A 25,959-nucleotide genomic window follows, 5' to 3' on the forward strand; every position below is an offset into this window, starting at 1 on the left:
GCCAAGAGCCTGACTACACATGGTCACTAAAGCCCCTGTGGCACTTTTGGCATGAGTTGGGGTGTTAGCCTGGTGTAACTGGCCAAATCCTGTCTTTTGATCCCAAAATTCACCCTGCATTTTCAGTTGGATACAAGATTGCTCTTCGCCTCCTTCCCTAAACCGTTGTGAAGTGCTGCAGTGTGTGGTTAATCAGTTCCCATGTTCCACCCAGAAGCAGCAGGGCTGATTCAGGGCTGTGTGGACACATTAGCACCGTTGGGGGGCCTGGGTTTGCAGTGCAGTGTGGATGCTCAAGCACAGACTTGGACACACCAATTCTGCAAGCCCAGGTCCCACAGACCTGAGCTTACTATGCAGTGTAGACATAGCCCCAGAGGTGAAGTCATCTCAGTGGTGGAGGAGCAATCCCTGGATCAGCTTGTCAAGTGCTTTAGGATCCTGCAAGCTGAAAGGTGCGGTTCAATGCACTGGAGTGCTGATGCTGTTAGGGAGGCTTTCCCCTTAGCTCAGCCTTATGGGCCCTTTTGAAACCCCAGAATGCTGTCAGTCTCTTTCTTGGGGGGAGTAGAAAAGGGACCCAGCATGGTTCGGAGATGGGCTGGCTAGAGGTGTCCAGGGAACAAAGCCAAACATTTCATCTTCCCTGTAATAGCTGGGTAGCATGTGGAAAAGCCCAGTCTGGCGTTGAAGCGCCTGTCCCAGGTCAGGGCTCAGTAACACCCCTGTGCTCTGTGGCTTGCCACAGGTCTGGTGCATGCATGAAAATCTCCATGCTGAGGACCTGGAGGAGGTAGGGGGCCTGGAGTTCCCCCAGATTAACTACTCATGGTGCAACAGCAAGAAGTACCGCTTCTTCTACGGCTGCGGCTTTCGGCACCTGGTGGGGGATTCACTGATTAAGATGGATACAGAAACCAAGAAAATGAAGGTGAGACAAAGCAGGATTTTCGTCTTCAAGACCCTGGAGTTGTCCCCATTCAATGACTCAGCCTGTGAACTGGCTGTTGTGAGTTTTCTGTCATCCTGCAGCCCAGGCAGCTTTGTCACCTGTCAGCACTGGGATCTATTTAATAGGGGGGCTAGGATTGGGCCCACACTTCCATTATCTGCCCTGCAAGATTGTGACACCTTAACACAAGAAGCAGACATCTCTTTGGGTCTCTGGACAGACCAGGGCAGGGGAAGAGGGCTTGGGTATGGAGACAGGATCAAGATGATCTTAAAGAGTGTGCCGCCACATTATCACGGTGAACACAACATGGGAAACGTGTGCACTAAAAGATTGTGCGCAGGTGCTAAGTGGTGCTGGTGGCCTGTGGTATACAGGAGGTCAGACTAGCTGATCTGGTGGGCCTCCCTGGCCTGAAACTCTGGGACTCTAACAATACAGTGAAACCTATAATGTGGAGGTGACACTTCCAGGGCACCTGAAATTCAGGCTTTTGGGGTCTGGGGCAATGAACATAAAGCTAGGGTGTTCTGCCCTATCAATGTGCAGTATGTAACTAGGCAGAGCTTATACTGACCCTCACTGGGACAGATTTATCTCTAGGCCTGTGTTGTGGGACTTTGAATGGCATAATAGGTCTGTGGCAGCTACAAGGGTTTCCCTGCTTTGGTGGGTTTAAACCCCAGACCTAAATTTCCTTTTCAACACTAATAGGCTAAGGGGCCAGAGGGAGTTGGGGTTTGTCTGAAATAAATCCTCAATTAGATTTAATTCAATGCAAATTTCTGTGTGGGCTCTTATTTTAGAATAAACTCACCCTGTTTTCATTTAGCTTTAATTGGAATGAATTACCTTATGCTAAATCAGAACAAGGGCGTGTTTATGGTGAAATAAGAATGTCCTCTTACAGAGGCATTGAAATGATGAAAGATATGAATTAAACCCAAAATAGTTATTATGTTGCAAGTTTCTATAGACTAGGACTATGTCTACACTACAGAGCCTATGCTAGTGTAGACGCAGCGTATGATCACAGGAGGAGGAGCTCTGCTGATGTAAAAACACCAGCTCCCCAAACGATGTTAGCTGCGTTGACAGAAGTATTCTTCTCTCAGCATAGCTGGGTTTTTGTCTGCATTGCTGGGCTGCTGCTTGTGGTTATTCACATCTCTGACTGTCATATATACAAATTTTAAATATAGGCTGAGGCCTTATGCATCCAACTCCTATTGACAGTCGCTAACAGCTGGGACCTTAATTCCTCCTCCAGGCCTCTCTGAAAATCCCAGCACACCTTTTCGGTGTCTCCCTTTTTAAGTAAGATTTCCCCAAGCTTTAAAAACACGAGCAAGTTCTTTATTGAACGCTACAGGGATGGTCAAGGCTTCTCCCTGAAAATTTGCTCCCTCTCCAAATTGTCATAATCTGGCCGGGAAAAGCCTCTGGAAACTCTAAATATCGCAGGTTTTTGAAAAGCCTCTCTTTGTGGAGGAAGAAACCCGTGTTGGGCTCAGCCCGACCTGGCTTTGCAACAACAGTTCATTAACTAATTATGTGTATTACTGTGGTCTCCAGAGGACCCACTGAGACCAGGATCCTTTTGTGCTAAGCACTGTACACATAAGCACACCCTCTCTCTCTCTCTTTCTCTCTGAGAGAGTCCCAGCCCTGATGAATAGACAAGACAGAAAAAGGGAGGGGAATGAACAAGAGGTGAAGAGAATTGTTTGAAGTCATAGAGCAAATCTGTGGCAGAGCTGGCAAGAGATCAGTGCTGTACCCACCAGAGCACTAACAACTAACGGTTAAGCTGTAATGACTTCGTGATCTTTTAGTACACGCGAGTACATCTCGTACGTTCCTTACTGTTTTTGACAGCGTTCAGAAAAGGAAAGGTGATTTCTCTACTAATTGCTGCTTTTTTTTATTTCCCAACGTTTTGTCCCTTTTGTGTTATTGCTTAGAAATCAAAACAGAGGAGTTAATTTCAGTTACCCTCCCTGTACTGCATGGACTGGCAATGTCTTAATGGTTGTAGCAAATTTTACAGGACCTAGAAAAACCTAGTGGAGGCTTGGGCTTGCTTCTGAATTTATAAAGAATTCTATTTTAAAAGCAAACATCAGATTAGAAACTAGAATCCAGAAGATCCTCCTTCAGATCATAAGAGTTTCCATGTTAGGAGTGGCTGGGTGGTTTGTTAGAAGCAGCTGGGTAGTCCGTTGGACTGGGATAGAGAAGACCTGTGTTCTATTGCTGGCTCTACCATTGACCTGGTGTGTGACCTTGGGCAAGTCAGTTCATGACTTAGTTTCCACCCTGTGCCCAGCTTGTCTATTGAGCCTGTCTTTGACGCAGGGCCTGTTTCTCATTGTGCTTGTACAATGCCTCATATGAGGGGCATTGATCTCAGCTGGGAACTTGAGGTGCTACCGGAACAGAAATAATGAATAATAATGTTCACATTTTTGAAAACTCTCACAATCCTTTAGTATTCAGTAAATGACCCTCTCCTGTTTAGGGTAAGTAGTGACACTGCGCCTATGAAAGATTGGAGGGAATGTCTCGGTTGTGGTCCTCTCTTTAATGCTAATCTTCTCTTTATCTACCAGTGGGATAATGTCTGTCTCAGTCCTGCTCTTGATTTATCTAGCTCCAGTAGGTGAGGGGAGAATGCGAAATGCTTGACTTCTTGTTCACCTTGGATGATGGTCAGATGGGGACACTAGGGCTGCTTTATTGCTAGGCTGTCATTTAAAAACAAAGCAAAATCCATTTGTGAATTAGGCATCTCACTATGCCCAGAGCTGGTCTACACCCAGGACCGACACTAGGGTTTCTCGCGCCCTAGGCACACGGCCATTTCACCGCCCCCCGCGCTGATCCCGCGGCTCCAGTGGAGCTGCTGCAGGCATGCCTGTGGGTGGTCCACCGGAGGCGCGCGAGCAGCTGACCGTCCGCAGGCATGACTGCGGCAGCTCCACCAGAGCCACAGACCAACGGACCCTCCGCAGGCATGCCTGCGGCAGGTCAACTGGAGCTGCCTGCTGCCCTCCTGGCAAAATGCCACCCCCCGAATAATCCTGGCGCCCTAGGCAATTGCCTAGGCCGCCTAAATTGTAGCGCCGGCCCTGTCTACACCCCCTTTGTTCCCTTCCGCATTCCCTCCACTAGTTTGCTATCCCCACTTGATGCATCTTGTCTTAATTTAGAGCCATTCCTGCAGGAAGCTCTGTGCAAGCAGCTCCAGTAAGTCAGTGGGGTTCATCATAGGCACAGAGATGTGCCTGAATGGAGCTTTACTGACTTCAGTAGGTCCAGCTGTATGGAGCTAGTTGCAGGATCAGGGCCTTAGATTGTAAGTTCTTCAGGGCACAAGGTGTCTCTGCATTTCTGGACAATAAAAATGGGCCTTGATCCTGACTCGGGTCTCTGGATATCAGTAGTACCTAAATCATAATAAAGTGCATCTCTTCTGTCTTTTTTTTTTTTTTTTTTTGCCTGCTAGATTTGGCAAGAGGATGGGTTCTATCCTTCGGAGCCTGTGTTTGTGCCAGTGCCTAAAGCCACTGCAGAAGACAGTGGAGTCATTCTGTCTGTAGTGGTCACACCCTTGCAGGTAATTCATTCTCACGTTTCACAAGTAGCAAGAAACTGTTGTATTTATATGGTGGTTTTTAAATCATAGAATTGGATTTGGTGCCCTGTAGAGGGTAGTCCTAACACTTCATTCCCCATGCTCATCTGCTTTCCAGTCCTTGTACTGCTGAGTTTATTTGCAGTCACTACATCCTCAGCAATTGTCGATCGCATCAGAGCATCAGATTCCTAATAGCAGCCTAGTTTCCAGGGTCAAAGCTGCTTTGAGGGTATGTCTGGGTAGCACTGGTTCTAGCTCACTTTCTTGGGAACAGGTTTGAGCTTCTTGCTGTGCAAACAGACTCTTCCTTGTGGAGTAGGAGATGTGTTGGGGATGGGAAGGCATAGTGGAACCCAGCACTGCCATTCCTCTTGCTGTCTTTCATTCTGTAGAACCAAAACACTTTCCTACTTGTCCTGGATGCAGAGACCTTCAGCGAACTGGGCCGCGCAGAAGTCTCAGTGCTAATGCCTTATGGATTCCATGGCATCTTTGTCCCACATTAATGGAGAAGCCTGCTACCTTGTACAAGAAGCTTCTGCCCTCTTGGAGTTCAGGGCTAGGTGAAGCCAAATGTGAATCTCTGCTTTTCCTTTCCTTTCGCTCTTGCATTGTGCCTTTGGTGAAGGAACTGCCTCTGTAGCCACCAAGCCTGTTCTCTGCTCCTGCATTATTATTAATATGTAGTGAATGGATCTGAAGCTAATACTGCGCAAGGCGATAGCACCTTCTCCAGAAGAGCCCATTGCCTTGGCTCACTCTACTGTCCTGCTCTGCTGTAACCCCCAGGCTGCCATGAGCTGGGCAGGCAAGGGAGGCAGCAGGTGCCAAGAGAGCCCACTTCTTCCCAGCACCAATGTGCTCTGAGCGGGAGCCAGTCAGCAGCTCTGCTCAGAATGGTGGCTTTGGCTGTAGTGCACAAAGTGAAAGGCGAGACAGGATCAAGGGAAGGAGAGAAAATTGCCTCTTCCAAGTCCCAGGTGTGCCACTCCTTCTTTAGGAAACTGTCTCAACTCAGCCAGGAAGAGCAGAGACGGTGCTGCCCCACTTGGCAGCTGGAAAAGGTCAGTTCCAGTTTGTGCAAACATCACAACTCAAAGAAAAAGAATGACACCTTCCTCCGTGCTGCCATTGAAACGCTGCATATGTTAAACCATGCCATTGCCACGCACCCCTAGTGAAACCAGTGTGGGTCAAACACCCCTCTGTTGTGTCCCTGTCACGCCCCCTAGTGAAACCAGCATGGAGCAAACACACCTTGACATATACCCACAGCAAAACTACTGTGAGTCAAACATGCCCCTGACACCTTCCTGTCATGTCCCCCAGTGAAACCAGCGTGGATCAAACATGCCTCTGACATACTCCTGCTACACCCCCCAGTGCAACCAGCATGAGTCAAATGCCCCTGCCATGCCCCCACCCCAGTGAAACCAGCAAGAATCAAATATGCCCCCACACCACATCCTGTTGTGAAATCAGCATGGGTCAAACATATCCCTGTCACACCCCCGTTATGCCCCTGACAATCTACAGTGAAACCAGCAGGTGACAAACACAGCTATTTTTATTTTTCTGCTTAGGCACACTTAGAAGGCGTTGCATCAATTGACCTTCCTCCGGTCAAATATAACTGTCATTCATTCATCTTTCAGATAGATGGGCAAGTCTCTTATGTTCAGATGCTTCAGTTGTGGTGGGATGGGTGAAGAGGGAACAGGTTGGTTGGTTGGTTGTGGAGGCCACATAAAGCAGCTTATCTGTCTGGCTGTACTATTAAAAAACTGCTCACCTTGACTGGTACCTGGGGAATGGGCTCCACTTCTTGCTCAGGGACTTCTCGGGTCATACATTTTAAAAGTCAGAAGGGACCATTACAATCATCTTTTCTGAGACCTCCATAACATAGAGGGCCCCACCCAGACATCTCTACAGTTGTTCATGCTGATGCAGGTGCAAGGGGCAGAAATCCAGTACCCTGGGCATGTATTGCTTCAGAAATACTACACTACCCCCCTTGCCTGAATGAAGAGCCTAGCGTCTGCCCCTGGACTTTGGCGGCTGGAGTTCACTACACACAAGCTAGCCTGCTCTGCTGTGTACCTAGCTCCAAAGCAGCATGTAGGCCAAATAAACAGATTACCGAATTAGCACAGCAATTCAGATGCAGCTCTACCAAAATAACAAGCTCTATCCCGAGGCTGATCCTGCTACTCATCTCCCCCCATGCCCCAGAGAAAGCCAAGGAGGAGAAATGAACTTGAAACTAGGGTTGTGGCAAAGCCGGGGGAGAGTATTTCTTAGGCAATGCCCTCTCTCCTTGCAAACACTCTAATCCAGCCCTTTAAATTAAACCAGGCCTTAGCTTGGGCCCTCAGAGCCATCTCAACTACTACAAATAGCACCCACAAATGAATGGGCCACACGGATGGAATTAGTGTAGGGGCCTCCAGGATAAGGGAAAGCAGCTGTGACTGGAGGAAGCTGACATCGCCCATGTCCTTGTGCCAGAGATCCTTGGAGCAGGGACAGGCCATGTCAATCCAGCCCCTTAGCCCGGGGCTAACAATGAATCCAGCAGGTAACACTAAATGGTGAGGGGAGACAAACGCCAGGGAGGGCTGAGAAATCCAAAGGCTCTAGGGGCGGGAAACAAAATAAGATTCAACTTAGGCTAACACATTTGTGGACAAGTAACCCAACCCCTAGTTGCTTAATGGGAAGGAGAAATCTGGGAGCAAGGATACTGAAGCAGTCCAAGATGTGTCTGTATGTGGGCGGGAGAAAGATGCTTGCAGCCTGCAAAGCAGGCAGCTAATGACATGAGTTTGGTCTCTTTTGCAGACGTCTTCCCTGGCAGAGAGATTCTGAGTGGGGGTTGGAAGGACAGTGCCCCTCTTTACAATACACTGCTATCATCACACCTGAAATATATCCTGTTTAGTTCTGGCCATCCCATTACCAGAAAGGTAGCCGTAGAGTGGGGGAGAGCTAAGGGAATAGCAATGAAAGTGGTTCAGGGGCCAGAGAGGTTGGCTATAAGGAAAGAGTTCAATCAATAGAGCAGGGGCTAAATACTAACTGCAGGGGGACATAACCTTCTACTGCTCTTAGCAGGGAGGGAGGGTGAGGAATTAGATCAGACCAGAGATACAAGGGGGAATAACTAGGAGCAATAGATGAAATAAAGCAAAGGAAAACTGAGTCCTGTCACCATTTCCCCTGGGAGCTTTTCCTGGTGCAAAACTCTAGTGGCTGAGAAATGAGACTGGACAAAACACTAGCAAAGGGCTGCTATGAGATCTTAAGAATTTTCTCATCTCTCATCCTCCTTTGTTCAAGTGTCAGATGCACATGTTAAAGGCACGTAGGCTGGTAGGTCATATAGAGGAGATTGGATCCAGATCCATAGTTGTAACAAAGTCTGGTTCCACATACAGTGAGTGTCAAGCTTCTATCCCCTAGAGAAGAAGGCAGGTGATTGAAACATTTTATTAAAGCTAATGTTAAAAAAATTATATAATAGATAGGTTGAGAAAAGAGTGTCTGTACATCTGGGTATAGTGCTTACATTATCCACAAATACAAAGTTTGTTGGTAAAGTCATTTCATAGTACATAGTCAGCAATAACCTACATTTAGGTGAATAGATTTAACAATTCAGTTTAGATATTAGAATCTGAATACTCGGGTACATCACTCATGAGGAATTGTACAGAATTTGTTTGAGGGAGATTGTCCCTCAGTAATTGAGAATTAAGTAGTTTGTCCATTTAGAAAATACAGTCCATGAGGAAAGTATTTCAGCTACTTTCCTGACTGCGCTTCTCATCGGCACTCCCAGCTCATCCCTCCTGGTATTGCTGATGTCCAGTGATGTGTTCTATGCAGATGTCTCGACCACCTGATGGCGTCTGACACCATGAATTGCTTCATCAGCAGTAGCGTAGCGTTGACTGATTCTGCACTCTCTCAGCTCTTGCTCCGACGATCAGTGCTTGCATCTGAACCTGGCATATTTCTCTACCTTTTGAGCAGCTAGTCTTGTTGGCTGCCTGGGTTGCAGGCAAAATCAGCCTACACAATCTTGTTTACTAGCCCCTGCAAGTCCTTAGCCTGCTCCCTTCATGGAGACATTATTTCTCAGCTAGTTCTCAGGCATTGCAGATGGTGCACTACACTGTGCCAGGCTCTGATTCCTAACTCTTGCAAGCTCAGTGCTATTGCCTCCAGCTAACAGTGTCTGGGCCCTGCTCTCCCCAGCAGTAGCGCAAGTTCATGTTGCCACTGAACTGCAGCTTCACCTGACTGTGCTCTGTGCACACTGTATCTTACTCTAATAACTCCTTCTGTTGACGCCTCTCCCCCAGGGAGTCCACCAGCTGCAGCCCTGCTCTGTGATGGTCACTATATGTACTCAGTTCCTTAGAGCCAGCAGCTGAAGGAGACACCATGATGGTGGTCTGCACAGGCTGTTTATTCACACAATGTTGTTATCAGTATTCCTTCTGGTGATAGGGTAGACCTGGCCATTCCTGGCCCCCTGCCGGAGGCCCCAGGGTCCTACTACACCCTGCCCCAGGAAAGCAGCAGAGAAGGTAGGTCCTTTGGGCCTGCCTAGAGAAGCCTCAGGGCAGGCAGCGAATCAGAGCTCCACTGGCCCAGATAAAAGGAGCTGCAGGGCCCAGGCTGCTCAGTCCATGGCTGGGGGAACCAGAGGGATGGGTCTGGGAGCTTCTCTCTGGCCACAGGCGCTTGAGGGGTGAACAGAGTTGGTTCTGGCTGAACTGGCTTAAGCTGGGGGGAAGGCCCTGAGAGCTGAAGCAAGGAGTGAAGATACAGAGGCCAGGTGGGAAAAGGTCCAGGGAAGTAGCAGCAATGAATCAAAGTGAGCAGAGCATGGCTGCTGTTCATAGGGTCCCTGGGTCAGAACCTGGAGCAGGGGATGGATGTGGGGCACCCCCACTGGTGAAGTGGTGTAAGCCCTGATAATGGGACAAGGCTTGCTTGGAAGCCCAAGCAAAGGGCTGAATTTAAAGGGCCCAGAGCAGGGGCTGAGTGAAGACCTGGGTGAGGGCAGACAGACAGTTTTGTTGGACTCTTTGCTACCCCAGAAAGGGCTCATTTTGACTGTGTGACCCAGTTTGAGGGCCTAGCCAGTGAAGACCTGCCAAGTGAAGTCAACAACCTACAGGAGGTGTCAGGAGTGGGAAAAGGTGTACTGCACAGCAGCATCAGGAGGCACTCAAGAGGTGAGTGTCCTGCTGGTACACAGTTACCCTGGTCCTTTGCCTCTCCGCCCCTCAGCGGGGAGTAGGGGATGATTTAGTGTCAGCAATTAGCTTGGTTGTTTATGTTTCCGTGGGGAAATTAGCTTTAAAACGTTCACTCACAACATGTCAGCAGCAGCCAGGGGGTGGGCTGGAGCAAGAGACCAAGACTGGACATGGTTAGGGAAGCAGGAACAGACACTACCTGCAGTGCAGTTAATTTTATCTTGATTGCAAAGCTTCATTTCATCTGCAGACAATGCTAGTCCCTGATTACACCGTCTGCGCTCCGGTCACACATCAAGGCCCGTGGAGCTGTCTCGTCTCCATTGTACACAATGACTTTTTTCTTGGATTCATACACCTTGACCTTTTAAAGAGCCCCCGCGGGCAGATGCTTCTGGAGGTTTTCTCAGGTGTACACTGCCACATTCTCAGTTGTACTGCAGGGAAAACAGGGCCCAAGTTAGAGAGGGAGCAGTAGGTGCAGGTTAGATCCAGATCCCAGCTACAAGGCAATGGGGAGGTATTTGGTCACCGTTAGGTAATCAGTTCCTCCAGCCTGAGGGTGTTGAACTAGTCATAGATGACATACATAGTGCCAATTTATGATACGGAGCAGTCCTGGCACCAAATCCAGTTTTACCATGTGACCCCACTACCCACCTCACGACGTCAGCAAAATAAGCCACATCCTGATCCAGTTTCTTGTGGTCAAGCAGCTTCATGATCCTCTCCTATGGGAAGAGAGGGAGCATGCTGGCCCCATCAATGGGTTATGACCCAGAAGGCCCAGAGTGTGGCAGGTTCTAACCAGTACAGGCTCATTTCTTGGGACTCTGGACTCCCAGGGAAGTCCCTGCCATGTCTGCAAAAGAGTCCCAGTTATTTTAATTCTGAGCTTTTTCCTGAGAAGATGAAACTCTTAGAGCAAGGCAGCAGCCAGTGAGAGGAAGCCAAAGGCCTCAGCTTGCATGTCATAGGCCAGCCTGGGGACTGTCAGAGTGGTGTCACTGCAGTAGAACACAGGCCTTGTGCTCATGTTTAGGCCTGGTCTACACTGAAAAGTTACATCGCCATAGCTACTCTCTGAGGGATGTGAAAAATCTACACCTGAGCGACACAGTTAAGCCGACCTAACCCCAGATGTAGATAGCACTAGATTGAAGGAAGAATTCTTTGTTGACCTAGCTACTGCCTGTCGGGAAGGCGGATTACCTACAGTGACAGGAGAACCTCTCCCATCGTAATAGTAAATGCCTACACCGAATCACTATACGGTAGACATGGCCTCAGACACTTTGATGTCTTTCTACAGTGAGCGATTCTCTGTCATTGGTAATAGCACTGCCTACGCTGGAGGTCAGGTCAGCTTAACTCAGTCTTTCAGAGGTGTGGATTTTTCACACCACTGAGAGATGTAGTTATGCCAATGTAACTTTTCAGTGTAGACCAGCCCTTAGTCTATGGCTACGCTACAGGTGCTACACTGGCACAGCTACAGCTGTAGCGAGGACACTTCCTACAGCAATGGAAAGGATTTTCCTGTCACTGTACTTTAATCCACCTCTCCGAGAATTCTTTCGTCGACCTCTTGGCTTCTACACTCGGGGTTAGGTTGGCTTAATTACACTGCTCAGAGGTGTGAATTTTTCACACACAAATTTTAACTGTAGGTCTAGCGCATGATCAAATTTGAGTGTTCCTCTGGTCTTTGTATCTCATTTACTCTGACACTTGGCACGTTACTGCTGCTGACCACACAAACTCAGTAACTCGTGCCCTCTCTCTGGAATTTCCTGGCTCTAACAGGGTGGTAGCTGTGTTCTTGGGAGGAGTGAGAAAACTAAGATTCCCAGGGGACTGGAAGATCCCATAAAGGGAATGTATTGACACATCACCTTCCACACCCTCGCAGCTACTATTCCCCGTTTCCCAAAATACTATCCTCTTGCCCCACACCTCCCCACATCCAAAGCTGCCTATCATCAAAAATCATAATAGATTCCCATGTCTGAGCTCCAGAAGTACCTTGTTATCACCTGCGTGTACTCTTTCCAGTCTTTCAGGTTTATAACCATCCCTGAGCTAAGATCAATCTGCAGGGCAAATCACAGGAAAGGAAAGGAAATCAAAGGCACAGTTGACATCTCTTGATAAGTACATGCAATGATGAGCCACCAGAGAATAGTTATGGCATCTAAACTGTTCCAATCAAGCACCTGATCAGGTTGCAGAGTGTTTCCTGGGGTTTAATGATCTGCTGGGAGAAGTGGCTGGTTTGGCATAAAGGCCACATGGCATGGATGGGGTCCAAGTCATAGCCGAGCCCCACAACTACATGGAATGGGCAGGAATGATGTCAAGGAGGCCTCATCGACTGGTGCCCTGCTTTCTGACTCGGCACAGGGCCACTTGTCTTTGTACTGCTGTACATGATCTTTTTCCATACCGTACCCAGGACTCATGCCAGCTCTACCAGTGCAGCCAGATGCCCCTGGCCTGACCCAAATCCACGCCCTGCTGCCCTTAATTCTCTGTGCACAGTCACCACCACGGGAAAAATTAAACAATCAAAACCCAAGTCAAATTATTGGCCCGTGGGTAAGATTCACACAAAACATCTCTAGCATTGCTTATGTGGGATGAATGAAAAGGTGACAGGTACTGCAAGGAAGGAAGAAGTAGAAAATAACTTTGAGCTAGAAATAAGCCTGATGCTCAAAGTTTTGGGGACATAAAATTTGGCTGCTGCTAACAGATGCTAGCTAATAAAGCCATGAGATCGATAATCATGTTGATCAAGGCAGATTTTCACCTAACACCACCCTACATTCTTGAGCTGCAGTATCCTCTGTCATTCTAGTCCTGGATCCCCACATTCAGCTGTGCTGGTGCTCCTTGGGCCCGACCCACAGCATCCCCCTGCTTTTCCAGCCCTCAGTACCCACCCTACTTCTGCCAATGCACTCCACTCATAACCGGAAGTCATTCTCAGCTTTTCTATTGGCCTTCTTGGGTCACAAGGTTCACAAGGTGTCCACAAGGAATTTGTCCGGTTCACAAGGTGTCCACAAGGAATTTGGTTGTGCTCCAAACTCATTGTCCCCTCTGCCCTACAGCAGAGTTTTTTGAAGCCAGGTGTGTAGATCAATGAAGAGGATGTACATTAACCCAGAGCATCACTCAATACCAACATTCCAGCTGCACGGGCTGAGCCCCCAGTACTAGACATAATAGAGAGAAGAAAGGCAGCACTGGAAAAGCGGGTGCAATTTTTTATCCTCAGACTCCCATTTCCCTTTCATCTGCTGTATGAGTTGATCCTGACCTGGGATAGGGGAATATACACCTGTATAGTTGTGCCCCTGACTCTGGTTGCAGATCCCAAAGAGTTTCTTATTTTCTGCATCACTCAGTGATTTGCTGAAAAGAAATTAACACAGACATAGGAAACCAAGCATTTGCTGCGGCAGATCAAACCGATGAGCCTTCATCCGAACCACTGTCTTACCTTTGCAGTTGACAGAATGGCCTGTAGTAGCTTTTTGTTTTCCCTTTAAATCCCCTTCTCTGTATCCTGTACAGGAGACAAACACTAGCCACAGGCAAAGAGCAGCAGCTAAATGGTAGCTCTGCATTACATGGAGCAGGGACTTTGTATGATCAAGTGTCACACAGGGGGATGGAGCAGCCTTTCTGCCACCAAACACACCCATGCACGCCCTGCACAAAGAAGGGAAACCACATATGGTATGGCTACACTCGAAACTTCAAAGTGTTGCTGCGGGAGCGCTGCCATGGCAGCGCTTTGAAGTGTGTGTGGTCGCAGCCATGTTAGATGGATGCTTTAGGCCCATCTGGAACTTCAGAGAGGCTGCAAATGGAAAGATCTGATTCCTGGTGTGAACCCAAAGGGGGCTGTGCAAGTATCGATATGACACGCTGACAAGACATTTACTGTGTGAACAGCTACCGCTCCATTAACATGAGCTGCATCGAACATATGGCTCATAGGCACCAACTTCTACTCGCACCAGTGGGCGCTCAAGTCCCCTCTGCCCCCGGCCCTGCCCGTACTCCACACCTGCCACCCCTGGAGCACCCACGCAGCTGGCGCCTATGGTTCAGAGGAGAACTTTGGGAGGCCATGGGATAAGGATCTGGCATGGAGGTGTAATCCTTTTCCCTGACATCTCAACTCCAGAAATGGCTATCATCCCTAACTGTAGCTGTAATTGCTAATAGGAAAAATGCATAAGGTCTCCTGGTCAAAGTATTTCTCCTCACAAAAAGAGCTTTAATGGGGCACACTGGGATGAAAACCATAACAAAGCGCATAGGGTGGGAGGAATGAAAGGGCCTGCACTCTGTGAGGGCTTGTCTGCATAAACCTTTGACTAGAAGCCATGAGTGGACAACAGGGTGGAGTGCTCCATAACTGCCTTGTTCTATGCACTCCCCCCTGAATTAGGCCACTGTCAGAGACAGGATGCTGGACAAGCTGGACTGTGGTCTGACCCAGTCTGGAAGCTCTTATATTTTTATGTTCTTTGAGGCAGGGGCCATCTTTTTGTTCTGTGTTTAGCACAATGGATTCCTGGACCATGACTGGGGCTCCGAGGTGCTACCATAACACAAATAATAAATAATAGTTCTTCCCAGTCCCTCCCCAGAAGACCGAGGGGTACAGGTGGTGTTAGTTCTTCTATTGTTGCTGCCCACATAGGGCATGTTGCAAACATGAAATAAACAATTGACAAGGGTGTATGTGGGATGTCTTTTTTTAACCCATGCTTGAGTACATCCAAGGGTCCTCTTCCCCAGTGGCCACCATACTCTGTGTCTTACAGGTCCTATGTCCTTCCATGATCAAGTTTGAGTTGCACCATCACCTTGGGGGCGGGGAAGGAGATGAGACAGAGCAGCAGGGGGGTGGAGTTGGGGAAGAGATGATCCTGGAAGCTCTGGGATGAGTGACAACAGCAGGGGGCACATTTTGGGGGAAACCTTTGTATTTTTCTATGCAATGCCCATTGGTGAGACTTTTCACAATGGAGACAGATTCAAAATTAATTATGCATAGCACTTGGCTCCCTCTTGCCGAGGCTTGAAAATGTTAGTCTCTAAGGTGCCACAAGAACTCCTGTTCTCTTTTCTTTGTAACCATAACAGCAGGGGAGTTTTTGTTGTTGTTTTTTTAAGTGAGATTCTGGAGAACAAGATACCATAGAACCAGGGCTGGTGCAACCATTTAGGCGAACTAGGCGGTCGCTTAGGGCACCGGGATTTGGGGGGCACCATTTTCTTCGGCAGCAACTGCGGCAGCTGGATCTTCGGCCACCCCAGTCGCTGCTGGCATTTAGGTGGAGGGAGTTGGGGTAGGGGAGTACGGGGAGGGCTGCCTGCAGCAAGTAAGAATGCGGGGGTGACACGCAGGGGAACTCCCCGTCCCTGCTCACCCCTGCCCTGCCTCCTCCCTGAGCACGCCATGGCTGCTTCACTCCTCCCGCAGCTAGCACCACGAGGTGGAGAAGTGAAGCAAGGACGGGCCGGCGTGTGCTGGGAGAGTGACTGGGCGGGTCAAGCTCAGGCGGTAGGGGTAGCGCCGTGGGAAGTGGCGCCTCAGGTGGACTGGCGGGCACCATGGGGGGGGACCTCAGGGCGGGTGGCAACAAAAGAGGAATTCGCCTAGACGAAACATCCTGATTCGGCCCTCGAGAACCCAGAGTACAAACATCCAGCACAAACGACCAGATCAATCACACAACCTCGTGTGAACGGCAAGATGCAACAGGCAGCAGCAGAGACAAAACAAACAGAAAAACAAAAAGCAATATCAGGCAGAACTGTTAAACACACAGATTCAAGGAGGAGAGAAACCTTTACACATAGGACACGATAGAAAGACAAGCACTTCAACACCGGGCGAAGGCAGGGAGGGAAGCAAAGGAGTAAGGCCCTAAAATGCAGCTTGAAGGTGACAAGTCCCTCAAGGCCTGTCACAGGAACTCATGCCCTGGGCACTGGAAGGGAATGGACACGAGAAGGGTCCCTGAGGGGCAGGAGACAGGGTAGGAAGTAGCCCTGGGTAGACAGGGTCACTTAGTGCAGAGGGAGCCTATAGGGGCTGTTGATGAGGCCTGGGCTAAAGAGAAGCAAGCCAGAGGGGATTCCAAGGGCCAGAAGGCAGGCAGGGCATCAACGCTGAAGCAGGGTGGGCCAAAGGAGTGCAATAGACAGTCCAAGGCCTTGGGGAACCCCGCAGGCAAAGAGAGGATGTGGTCCCCCGAAGGAAGAGCCAAGGGGTGGGCCCTAAGGACTAGGGATGGCTGGAGCTAGGGGAGCCCCGAGACAGGGAGCCAAGCGGGTTTGGGTCCCTGAGAGCGGGGCCAAAGGCGGGGGCCCCTGGGGCCAGAGGTGGGGGGATCCCCGAAGGTGCAGGGGGCGCGGGCCAGAGGCGGGGGGGTCCCTGAGCGGCAGGAGGCGGGGGGGTCCCATCTCCCCGAGGCGCAGGGGCGGGGCCAGAGGCGGGGGGGGGCTCCACTGAGGCGCCGGGGCCAGAGGCGGGGGGTCCCATCTCCCGAGGCGCGGGGGCGGGGCCGGAGGCGGGGGTCCCTGCGGCGCAGGGGCAAGGCGGGGGGGTCCATCTCCCCGAGGCGCAGGGGCGGGGCCGGAGGCGGGGGGGGCTCCCTGAGCGCAGGGGCCAGAGGCGGGGTCCCATCTCCCGAGGCGCAGGGCGGGGCCAGAGGCGGGGGGTTCCCATCTCCCCGAGCCGCAGGCGACACTAACGGCCCGGGGCGGAGGGAGGAGGGGCCCGGGATGCCCGGATTGTAGGGCCCGTCCGCCTCCCACCGCAGGCGCCCAGCCGGCCGGTCCCCTCCGTCCCCCGCCCCCTGCTGCGATGCCGCCTCCCCGCCGGGCCCCGGCCCGCACCGCGCAGGTCTCCCGCTGCCTCAGCTTCAGCGCCTGCCACCGGCTGCACAGGTGAGGGGCCTGCGATCGGGGGCCCGCCCCCCCATCGCACTGGGTCAGAGGGGACCCAGGGTGCCCCCATCGCGCTGGGTCGGGGGGGATCCCAGGGTGCCCCCCTGTTGTGCTGGGTCAGGGGGGATCCCACAGTGCCCCCATCGCACTTGTTCAGGGGAGATCCCAGGGTGCCCCCCATCGCACTGGGTCAGAGGGGACCCAGGGTGCCCCCATCGCGCTGGGTCGGGGGGGGGACCCCAGGGTGCCCCCATCACGCTTCATCGTGGGGATCCCAGGGTGCCCCCATCGCACTTGGTCGGGGGGGATCCCAGGGTGACTCCATCACTCTTGTTCAGGGGAGATCCCAGGGTGCCCCCCATGGTGCTGGGTCAGGGGGGATCCCAGGGTGCCCCATCGTGCTGGGTCAGGGGGGATCCCACAGTGCCCCCATCGCACTTGGTCGGGGGGGATCCCAGGGTGACCCCATCACTCTTGTTCAGGGGAGATCCCAGGGTGCCCCCATCGCACTTGGTCAGAGGGGACCCCAGGGTGCCCCATCGCGCTGGGTCGTGGGGGACCCCAGGAGCCCCATCACACTTGATTGGGGTGGTTCAGTCATTGCCAAGCTCCCAGTGATTTGCCGAGAGGAGACCCTGCTTACCCCCCCTTTGACTCAGGTCAATTCCCAGGTTAGAAATCCCCAGTGTGTTGGGAAGGGAGGGGAGCTGTCCCTGGGTCTCCTTAGTTCTTATCCCATTTGGACAGGAGAGCCATTTGCTCTCCGGTCTGGCAACGTGTCCAGCCATGTACTGGATCCAGAATCCGGATGGTCCCCGTATCTAAGAGCTCGCACTATACAAGGGGGGGGCCGAGAAAATGAACCTCAGGCTGCAGCTCACCATGCCTCGCTCTCCCAGCGGCTGGGAAGGTGGGGTCGCTCCCTTTTCATGTGTTTGGGGCTGTTTCTTATTATTTCTATTACAGTAGCACCTAGAGGCCTCAAAGATTGTGGCCCTGTTGTGCTAGGCATGGTACATACACCTAGTAAAACAGTCCAGTCTCTGCACCAAAGAGCTTGGTCATCATTATTGTCAGAGGTGACAAAGGATAGGCGAAGGGAAGGAAAATACTGTAATCCATCTGTTTCCCTCACTCCCTTTCATTATCCGGTGCATTTCTTCTGCCCCCTTTTGGGGGCTTTCTCCTGCCTCCCCTTTCCTCTTGCTGTCTTGAGTGCAGCTCTCTCACCTCATTTTTTGGTTCTCTCCTCCCCCTGTACCACTTGCCTGGCTAATGTTTTGTGTGCGCTTGTGCTCACCAAACCACTCCTCCACCAGCAAAAGTGAAGTTGATGCAAGTCGGTTCAGATTCAGTACCATTCAATACCTTGGGAATGGCAGCAGTGAAGTTGGTCAGAGCACAGAAAATTCTCCTGCTGATGGAGGCTCTGGGAGTGGAGAGTGCGGGGAGAGAAAAAGGAGTGACTCCCCTTTCTTTCTCTAGCCTGCCGTACTAAACAGGAGCATTTTTAAACAACAGCAGAGTGAAATTGGGACAAGACTAGGTTTCGTTTCAAGACTATGCTACAGGCAAAGCTGATTCTGACCAGAATCTTGTCTATTTCACCCTGGGTAGCATGAGGTTTTTCATGGCTGGTGGCTGAGAACAGCAGCACCAAAGGCAGTTTTCAAGCTCTGTCCTTGAGACCAAAAATCTAACTTCTTTGTTCAGTGGACAGCTATGGACTTTGATAGATTGTACTTTACACATTTAAGGTCAAATCACTTATTTCCCCAGCAATTATCTAAGATGCTTCATCTCCTACTTTTCCTGAAGCAAAGAAGACTTGATGGTAAGTGGTGTCTTCTGTTTTCACGTAAAATGTGCATCACGTATTTCAGATGTGTCCTTCTGCCTAGCCTACACTGATCACGACCTATTCGTCCCTAGATTTCACATCCTCTGGGAGAGTTGTTGGTACAATGTGAAAGTCAGAAGGGATGACAATAAACTTAGCGATGGTCCCACTGGTCTCTTAAATATCTCCATGATCCTGGATATTACAGCCTGCAATGTTTGTGTTCAGAAACTAGGTGGTTCTACCAGGCATCTGGTCCCTTTTGTGAACAGCTGGAACTCTTGTGGTGTTTCAAACTCTGATTGATACACTTTTCATAGTAGGAGTGAATACTTGGCAACAGTACACCATACTATACTGAGAAGTCAGGATGCTACAATGAAACAATTAGCAGCATCCAAACTAATAGACCCCAAATCTTGTAACTGGGCTTCTTCAACTCTCCAATGACATTTCTTCAGCTAGTAATGCTTTACGGTCAGTAGAGAAAAACAATACCTGGATGAATGTTCATTATAATAGAGTAAAAAAAAATGTAGTCATACTTCCCCAATCTAATCCGTCTGTTTAAAAAGGAGAAAATGACTAGAGTACATTGTGTTGGATCACTAGTACACACAGTAATGTATTAACTTTTAAAAAACAAATTACATAAAATGTTTAAGGATTCACCACCCGCTTTTCAGGGCTTGTTATAGACTAGGATAGACTATGAATAATATCTTGGTCCAATGAACAATGAGACCACAAACTAAAAGGTGAGTGGAGAGCAAATCTTTCATGCACAAGGCCTGGACTATCTCAGACAGTGGGTACAGAATATGAGTAGACAGTCTGTGAATGAGATGTTTCTTTGCTGTGCCCACTACGGAGATCAGGGGGAGCTAAAAACCAGTCCCAGTTGAAATGAAAACCTAAATGTTTGTAATTGGCCCTCAACTGCAATTTTTAATTTCTTTTACAGTAAGTCACTGAGTGATGAAGAAAACCTGAAACTCTTTGGGAAATGCAACAATCCAAACAGACATGGCCACAACTATAAAGGTGAGGGGCTGACTGGCCTGAGTGCTATACTTATTCATCCAGACCCGGAGAGAATTAGTTCACATGGTTGTATGAGAGAGACATTTGGATGGGATCGACCCTTAGCCATGTTACTGCGAACACTTATGTAACTGAGAGCAGAATCTGGAGCGTTTGTTTTTTTGATGACCGAGGCTGCAAAGAGAAATAAGAGTGATCATCAACAGGAGACAGTGCAAACCGCAAATCTGCCTTTTAGGCCATTAAAGAAAGAGTAAATCTTATTTTAAAATGCTACTAAATGAACCAAATCTGCTTATACTCAAGATGATAGTAAATCTTAATGGCGGTTTCCACTTGGCAAACAAATGTTATCCAAAAAGAACAAACCTTCTTCAAGAGATTGTCCACATGGATTCCATTCTTAGTGTGCATGGGCCCCATGCATGCAAGACTGGATCCTTTTGGTCAGTGTATCTGTCAGGGCCATGCCTGCCCGCTCGGTGCCCTGACACCTCCCATCTGAGGGCATAAAGGACAGAACAACCCAGGTGTTCCTCAGTTTCTTCTGTGTGCCCTTTAGAGTGAGGCAGTACCCCGCAGTGTCTGCTTACTCTGTGGACTGTGTGATTTTCCTTAGCCTTGCATATAATAATTAGATAGTCAAGTTAGTGTGATTACTGTAATTTTTTCTTTTATGTGCCCAATGGGCAAATATATAACGTTTCTGTTAGCTTAGACCTCCACCGCCCAACTACCCCACAGAGAACTGGCATTACAGCGGAAGCCAAGGCACCAGCATTAAGGCCATTAACGATGGGCAGTCGTAGTCTCTGCTCTCTCTTGTTCAATATAGTCCTTTGAAGTTCATACATTTCCATGGGTTCACATCATACCCCCCAGGAAAGTTATGTACAAGCCCAGCCCACAATCATACAGAACATTTCCATTTAATACAATGGACTCCAAAGATAGTTAACCTTAATTCAACACAGTTTTTCAAGGATACTGCAGGAAATTGCCATATCTATCATAGGCCTTATGCGTGTTTTCTCCCCAAGAGCTCTCCCCCTCTTGGGACATCACTGTAGAGTATTAGCAGAGTTGATGGGTCCTCTGGTAGTGTTCCCTGTTCCCTATATCACCTATGCCTTTACAGATTGCCATGGCAGTAGCTTGAAGGGTTGGGGAGATTCAGGCCCTTCTTATATAGCTTTTCATAAGGACAATGTCACTCTTAAGTTTCTGCCCAAGGTTGCCTTAGAGTAACACCCAGTCTATTCATCTGCCTGTTTTCTTCCCCAAGCCTGATTCAACCCTGGAGGAAGTTAGACTTCACACACCTGATACAGTAGGGGCACTGTCTTTGTACTTGAAATAGAATCACTAAGGAACATGCCTGACTATCTGTAGCCAGATTTAAGGGGCAAACTAGATTCTCTCAGAGATTGTTTAAGTGGATCTCCAACTGTATAAGGACATGCTATGGGATAGTCAGTTTAGATGCACCGAGCCACATTAGAGCTCATTCCACTAGAACTTAGGCAGCCTCTGCTGCTTGTTTGACAAGCATCTCTGTATCTGACAACTGTTGAGCAGCTAACAAAAATCCTCACATTTACAAGATTTCATTCCTTAGCAGAGGCTTCCAGATCAGATGCCCATTTTGGTAGGACTCCGCTGTGGGACAGTTGAGCCTGTCCCACCTTTATCCCCTCCGGTGCAGGGTGGAGGCACAGTCCCAGTGGACACTGCTGACCTAAAGAATCCAATCTCGTGTCCATCTTGAGAATCGCCATTACTGTAGGGTCAGTTACCGTTCTTTATACAATGGATATTGTTTTAAACAGTAACACCTCTGATGCCATTAACCCACCTCCTGGGGCTGATTCATGCTGTGTGGGCTCTCTGATCTGCTGCTAATGTGAGTTGTTCTCGTGTACATTGGATCACATTTATGACTTGGTGTTTTTCTCCCTCTAGTTGTAGTGACTGTGCGTGGAGAGGTAAGTGCAATCATTATTTCCTTCCTTTTTCATTCTTGGAGGTATCAGAGTGTGGTTTCCATCTGCAAATTCTGCAGATCTTTTTAAAAAACCCAACCCTCTAGGTGTTTGCCTTTGTAGAATTACTAAAAATCCTGCATTCCTTGAAAATCCTTTGTTCCATCAATTATTAAGAGGAAGATTTTCTGTAATCACTTGTGTGTGAGAGATGGGTCCAGCGAAGGCAGCTCTTCTTCTCACGCTGTCTTTCCCAAGGACATGCTAGAGGCCACATTTCAGCCTCAGTCTTGCAATGACCTTCATGTGGCTTCAGGGATCCATCCACACAGAGCTCATTGCAGGATCTCAGCCTTAGCTTCTGCTCTCAGATCAGTCCTGAGTGAAAGCAGGGCTGAACTCTGTCCCCTGCAAAATGGTGGGAGGCCACAGTCCTGCGCTTAGCTCTCAGCCAACTTGTTCCAGAGAGATCTGGGCCACAGAACAATTGGTCTTAATTCTGTGGTTGCTGGTTGTGGGAGTTAACATGAGAATGGCCATACTGGGTCAGACGAATGATCCGTCTCACCCAGTGTCTTGTCCTCTGACAGCGGCCAGTGCCAGATGCTTCAGAGGTAATGAAAGGAACAGGGCAATTTCGAGTGGTCCTTCCCCAGTCATCCAGTCCCAGTTTCTGGTAGCCAGAGGTTCCTGCTAGACAGTCCCAGACTGGGGAACCATGGCCATCAGCCTACAGAACTGCAGTTAATTCAGGAGAATGCCAGATTACCTGTGCATTGTGGTTAGGCCCCACTGTTGCTCATGGTTTGTGCCTGACCCTTACTAGCTAGCAGTTGTGTCTCAGGTTGGTAAAACAACCGATTAAATCCTTGTTCTTGCCTAGTGGGCTGCTTCTCTGTGTGGCTGATGGGCTCTGCCCAAGCACTGTTTAGTAACTTTGTGTGTTGGGGAGCTTTCTTCCTGGTGTCGACATTATGAACTTCACTGATCTCTTGAGAGTTGTTGATACTCCACATATAGCCAGTAGGTCGTGTTCTTCATGGTGTTACTTATGTAGGGCCGAGGCTCAGACAGTGTCTGGTGGCAGAAAGAGAGTTTTTCTTATGGGTCAGGATTCCCAGGTGGTCTGGGTTTGTGCCATCTAAAGCTTTTGGTGGGATTGGTAACACAACCGGCTAGTGAGGGTTAGTAGCTGTGCTTCTAATCTCCTTTCGCTCTTTGCCCTGTAGATTGATCCTACATCAGAATGGTTATAAACCTGACGGACCTGAAAGAATATATGCAGGTAATAACACTGTGCTCATGGAGCTCTCACATGGAAATTAGCGATAGCGTAATGGGCTAGTGAGGGCGTGGGGAAATGGGGAGTAGATATCGTTAGGAGTGGAGAATTAGGGAGCAGTTTATGAGCTAGAAATGCGTGAGCGCACTGCCCTGTTGCAGTGTAAAGTCCCCTGCTAGCCCCCACACTGGCCTGTGATGTGCAAGGTCTTTGACTTCCTCTCATGAGCAGGAGCGGCACAGGGCTTTTGACGCCCTAGGTGGGGTCCTTCCGCGCTCCTGGTTGGCGGCAACTCTGCGGCGGCGGGTCCCAGAGCGAGTGAAGGACCCGCCGCAGAATTCCCGCAGGAGACCTGGAGTGTGGAACGACCCCCTGCAGCCGAATTGCCGCCGAGGTCAGCAAAATGCCGCCCCCCCCAAATCCTGGTTCCCTAGGCGACCACCTAGGTCGCCTAAGTGGAAGCGCTGGCCCTGCCCACCAGCTGCACAAAGTGTTGCTGTCTCTCTCCAATAGTGCTGCCCTGGTACCTTCCTACCAACTCTGGGTACCTAGGACCTCTCCGGAAAAGGCCAACATCGGCTTCAGTGACGTTTCAGTTCCCAGTGTGTGTGTCTGGAATTGCTCGACAGACACACAAGGGCCCTTCCTAAGTCCAAGCAGGATGGTTAGAACCTGCCACGCATTGTGCCCCCTTGACATGCCCTATTGACGTAGCTCCCATGTCAGAGAATCATAGAACTGGAAGGGACCTCAAGAGGTCATCGAGTCCAGTCCCCTGCACTCATGGCAGGACTACATATTATCTAGATCATCCCTGACAGGTGTTTGTCCATCCTGCTCTTAAAAATCCCCAATGATGGAGATTCCACAACCTCCCTAGGCAATTTATTCCAGTGCTTAACCACCCTGACAGTTAGGAAGCTTTTCTTAATGTCCAACCTAAACCTCCCTGGTTGGAATTTAAGTTCATTGCTTCTTGTCCTATCCTCAGTGGTTAAGAAGAACAATTTTTCTCCCTCCTCCTTGTAACAACCTTTTATGTACGTGAAAAGTTGTTTATGAGAAGGTCATGCGAGACAGTATCAAAGCTTTACTGCAAGTCAGCGCTTTACATGTCTGCTGCTTCCCCTCTCCCAGGCTTGTTCCCTGTCCAAGAAGCCTGTCAGTATTGGTCTGACGTGATTATGTTTTGACAAATCATTATGAATCGTTCCTAATTCACATTAATTCATTTTCTAGATGTTTGCAAATTTGGATTGCTTAATTATTTGCTCAATATCCTCCTAGTACGAGATGAGTCAAGCCTGGTCTGTAATCCCGTGTTGTTCTGTATTACCTTTTTGGATGCATGTATTTGCATTTTCCAGCGTTTGAATCTCTATTTCTCCACTTTATTCAGTGAATAATCTTGTGGCCAGATATCCCTCAGTCAATCCTGAGTATTCTAGGATGCATTTCTGGTGAAACAAACAGTTCATTAAGCACCTCTGCATTTAACATATTTTGTCATTGTTTTTGTTCCTAGCAGTTTTGTTGTTCATGTCACCTTGCTTCCTCTGTCCAGAGAGCCATCTGGGGTCCTATGACCACAGAACCTGTATAAAAGTGGCTTTCTTTGCTGATGTTGTAAGGTGGGTAGACTGAATCGTACAAGGGTCCAGCCTGTGTTGTTTATTGGATCATTAATGGGTGCCAAGTATCTGTCTGGCGCCAGTTCAAATGTCATTAATTGCTCCGGTGTCATTAATTTAAGTTGGCTCCTCATCCTCTCTATCATCATCATTATATGTGGTGTGTCGTATGTACTAGAGGTGCCTGCTGCTTCATGCCTAACGGTTCACCCTGTTTCCCCTGCAGTAGACCTGAAGATAGTGCGAGTGTACATCTGGGAAAACCTCCGGAAACGCTGCCTGCGGGAACTCTATAAAGCCAGTGTATGAAAACGGACCAGAACATCGTTGTGTACAAGGGGGGGGGAAGAGACGACTCTTGAGAAATGATTCCACTCAGCTGGATCAACAGTCTCTGAAGATTATCGAAGCAGTATCTCAATGGAGTATACCATGGTGTATCAATGAACATAAGACTAGTGATTTGTAAGAGTTGGTGGTTTTTTTTTGGAATATATTAGCATTAAGGTAATTAAAGACAATTATTGTAGCGAAGCTAATGAAGGTTTTTTTATTAATGTTGAGTTCTCTAAATTTACCGGACCTCTTATTTGTTAATGCAGATTCAGTCAGTTTCTGGCAAACGCAAAACCACTGCAGAAGTGATGTGAAACCCTTGGATCTTCTGCACGTGTGATAAGGCACTGCACTCTCTCTCAGGAAATGTACAAGTTAAATGATGTACCTGTCCTTCGGATGTGATTGTGGTTTTTATAATGGCCTGGGTATTTTGATGGAGTGAAGCTGGAGTGAGAGACGTTTTCCTCCTTTTTGTGCTGCAGCCTGCTCCTCTACTGTGGCTGGAGTCTCTGTTTCTCTGTAAGATGAGGGACTGGTGGTATGGCGAGCGTAACTGGTTTTTGCTTTGTTTTCTCCTAATGCCGTAGGCTGGTTTCTACAGTACTACTTTTGATTCTAAGATGACTACGGTTGCATGAAAACTGCTGCTATATAACACCAATGCTTTTGTTTGTATATACTGTGCTGCGGTAAAGCTTTGCTAGCGATGCCAGCCATGCAGTCCTGCTGCATGCGACCGCTATGGTGAATGCGAGGAGTGCAGAGCCGGAGTTTCTGGTCCAACGCTGTTGTCACAGCCGATAGGGCCCAATTCATTGCTGCCCCTCAGCTAGGGACAAGGGATGAAAGGAGAGGTGGCATAGCTCCCCAGCTCACCAGGGTTATCAACTGATAGAATGGCTTCTATGCTCCGCAATAGCCGCCAAAGCAAGGCATGTGCTAAAATGCACCAGATGGACGGCAGGCACGTGTCGGGGTGGACCTGCACCCCA

General features: G+C 49.2%; 1 protein-coding gene and 1 long non-coding RNA gene across 6 annotated transcripts in view; both read left to right on the plus strand.

Moving 5' to 3' along the window:
* BCO2 (beta-carotene oxygenase 2) overlaps positions 1 to 6,395 on the plus strand; it is an 86,682-nt gene extending 80,287 nt beyond the window's left edge. For all 5 annotated transcript variants that reach the window (XM_075073600.1, XM_075073599.1, XM_075073601.1 and 2 more), the window contains 3 exons: positions 749 to 931; positions 4,461 to 4,571; positions 4,985 to 6,395. In XM_075073600.1, coding sequence (XP_074929701.1) covers positions 749 to 931; positions 4,461 to 4,571; positions 4,985 to 5,098 — 408 coding nt within the window. In that variant the 3' untranslated portion in view covers positions 5,099 to 6,395. The remainder of the gene's footprint in view (positions 1 to 748; positions 932 to 4,460; positions 4,572 to 4,984) is intronic.
* LOC116824038 (uncharacterized) overlaps positions 1 to 22,995 on the plus strand; it is a 141,671-nt gene extending 118,676 nt beyond the window's left edge. The window contains exons 2-5 of the long non-coding RNA XR_012657240.1: positions 16,700 to 16,849; positions 19,654 to 19,733; positions 21,696 to 21,718; positions 22,945 to 22,995. This is a non-coding gene — a long non-coding RNA (uncharacterized LOC116824038). The remainder of the gene's footprint in view (positions 1 to 16,699; positions 16,850 to 19,653; positions 19,734 to 21,695; positions 21,719 to 22,944) is intronic.
* The last annotated feature ends 2,964 nt before the right edge of the window (positions 22,996 to 25,959 follow it).

Source organism: Chelonoidis abingdonii, chromosome 18, assembly GCF_003597395.2.
Source record: "Chelonoidis abingdonii isolate Lonesome George chromosome 18, CheloAbing_2.0, whole genome shotgun sequence".
NCBI classification, from domain to species: Eukaryota; Metazoa; Chordata; order Testudines; family Testudinidae; genus Chelonoidis; species Chelonoidis abingdonii.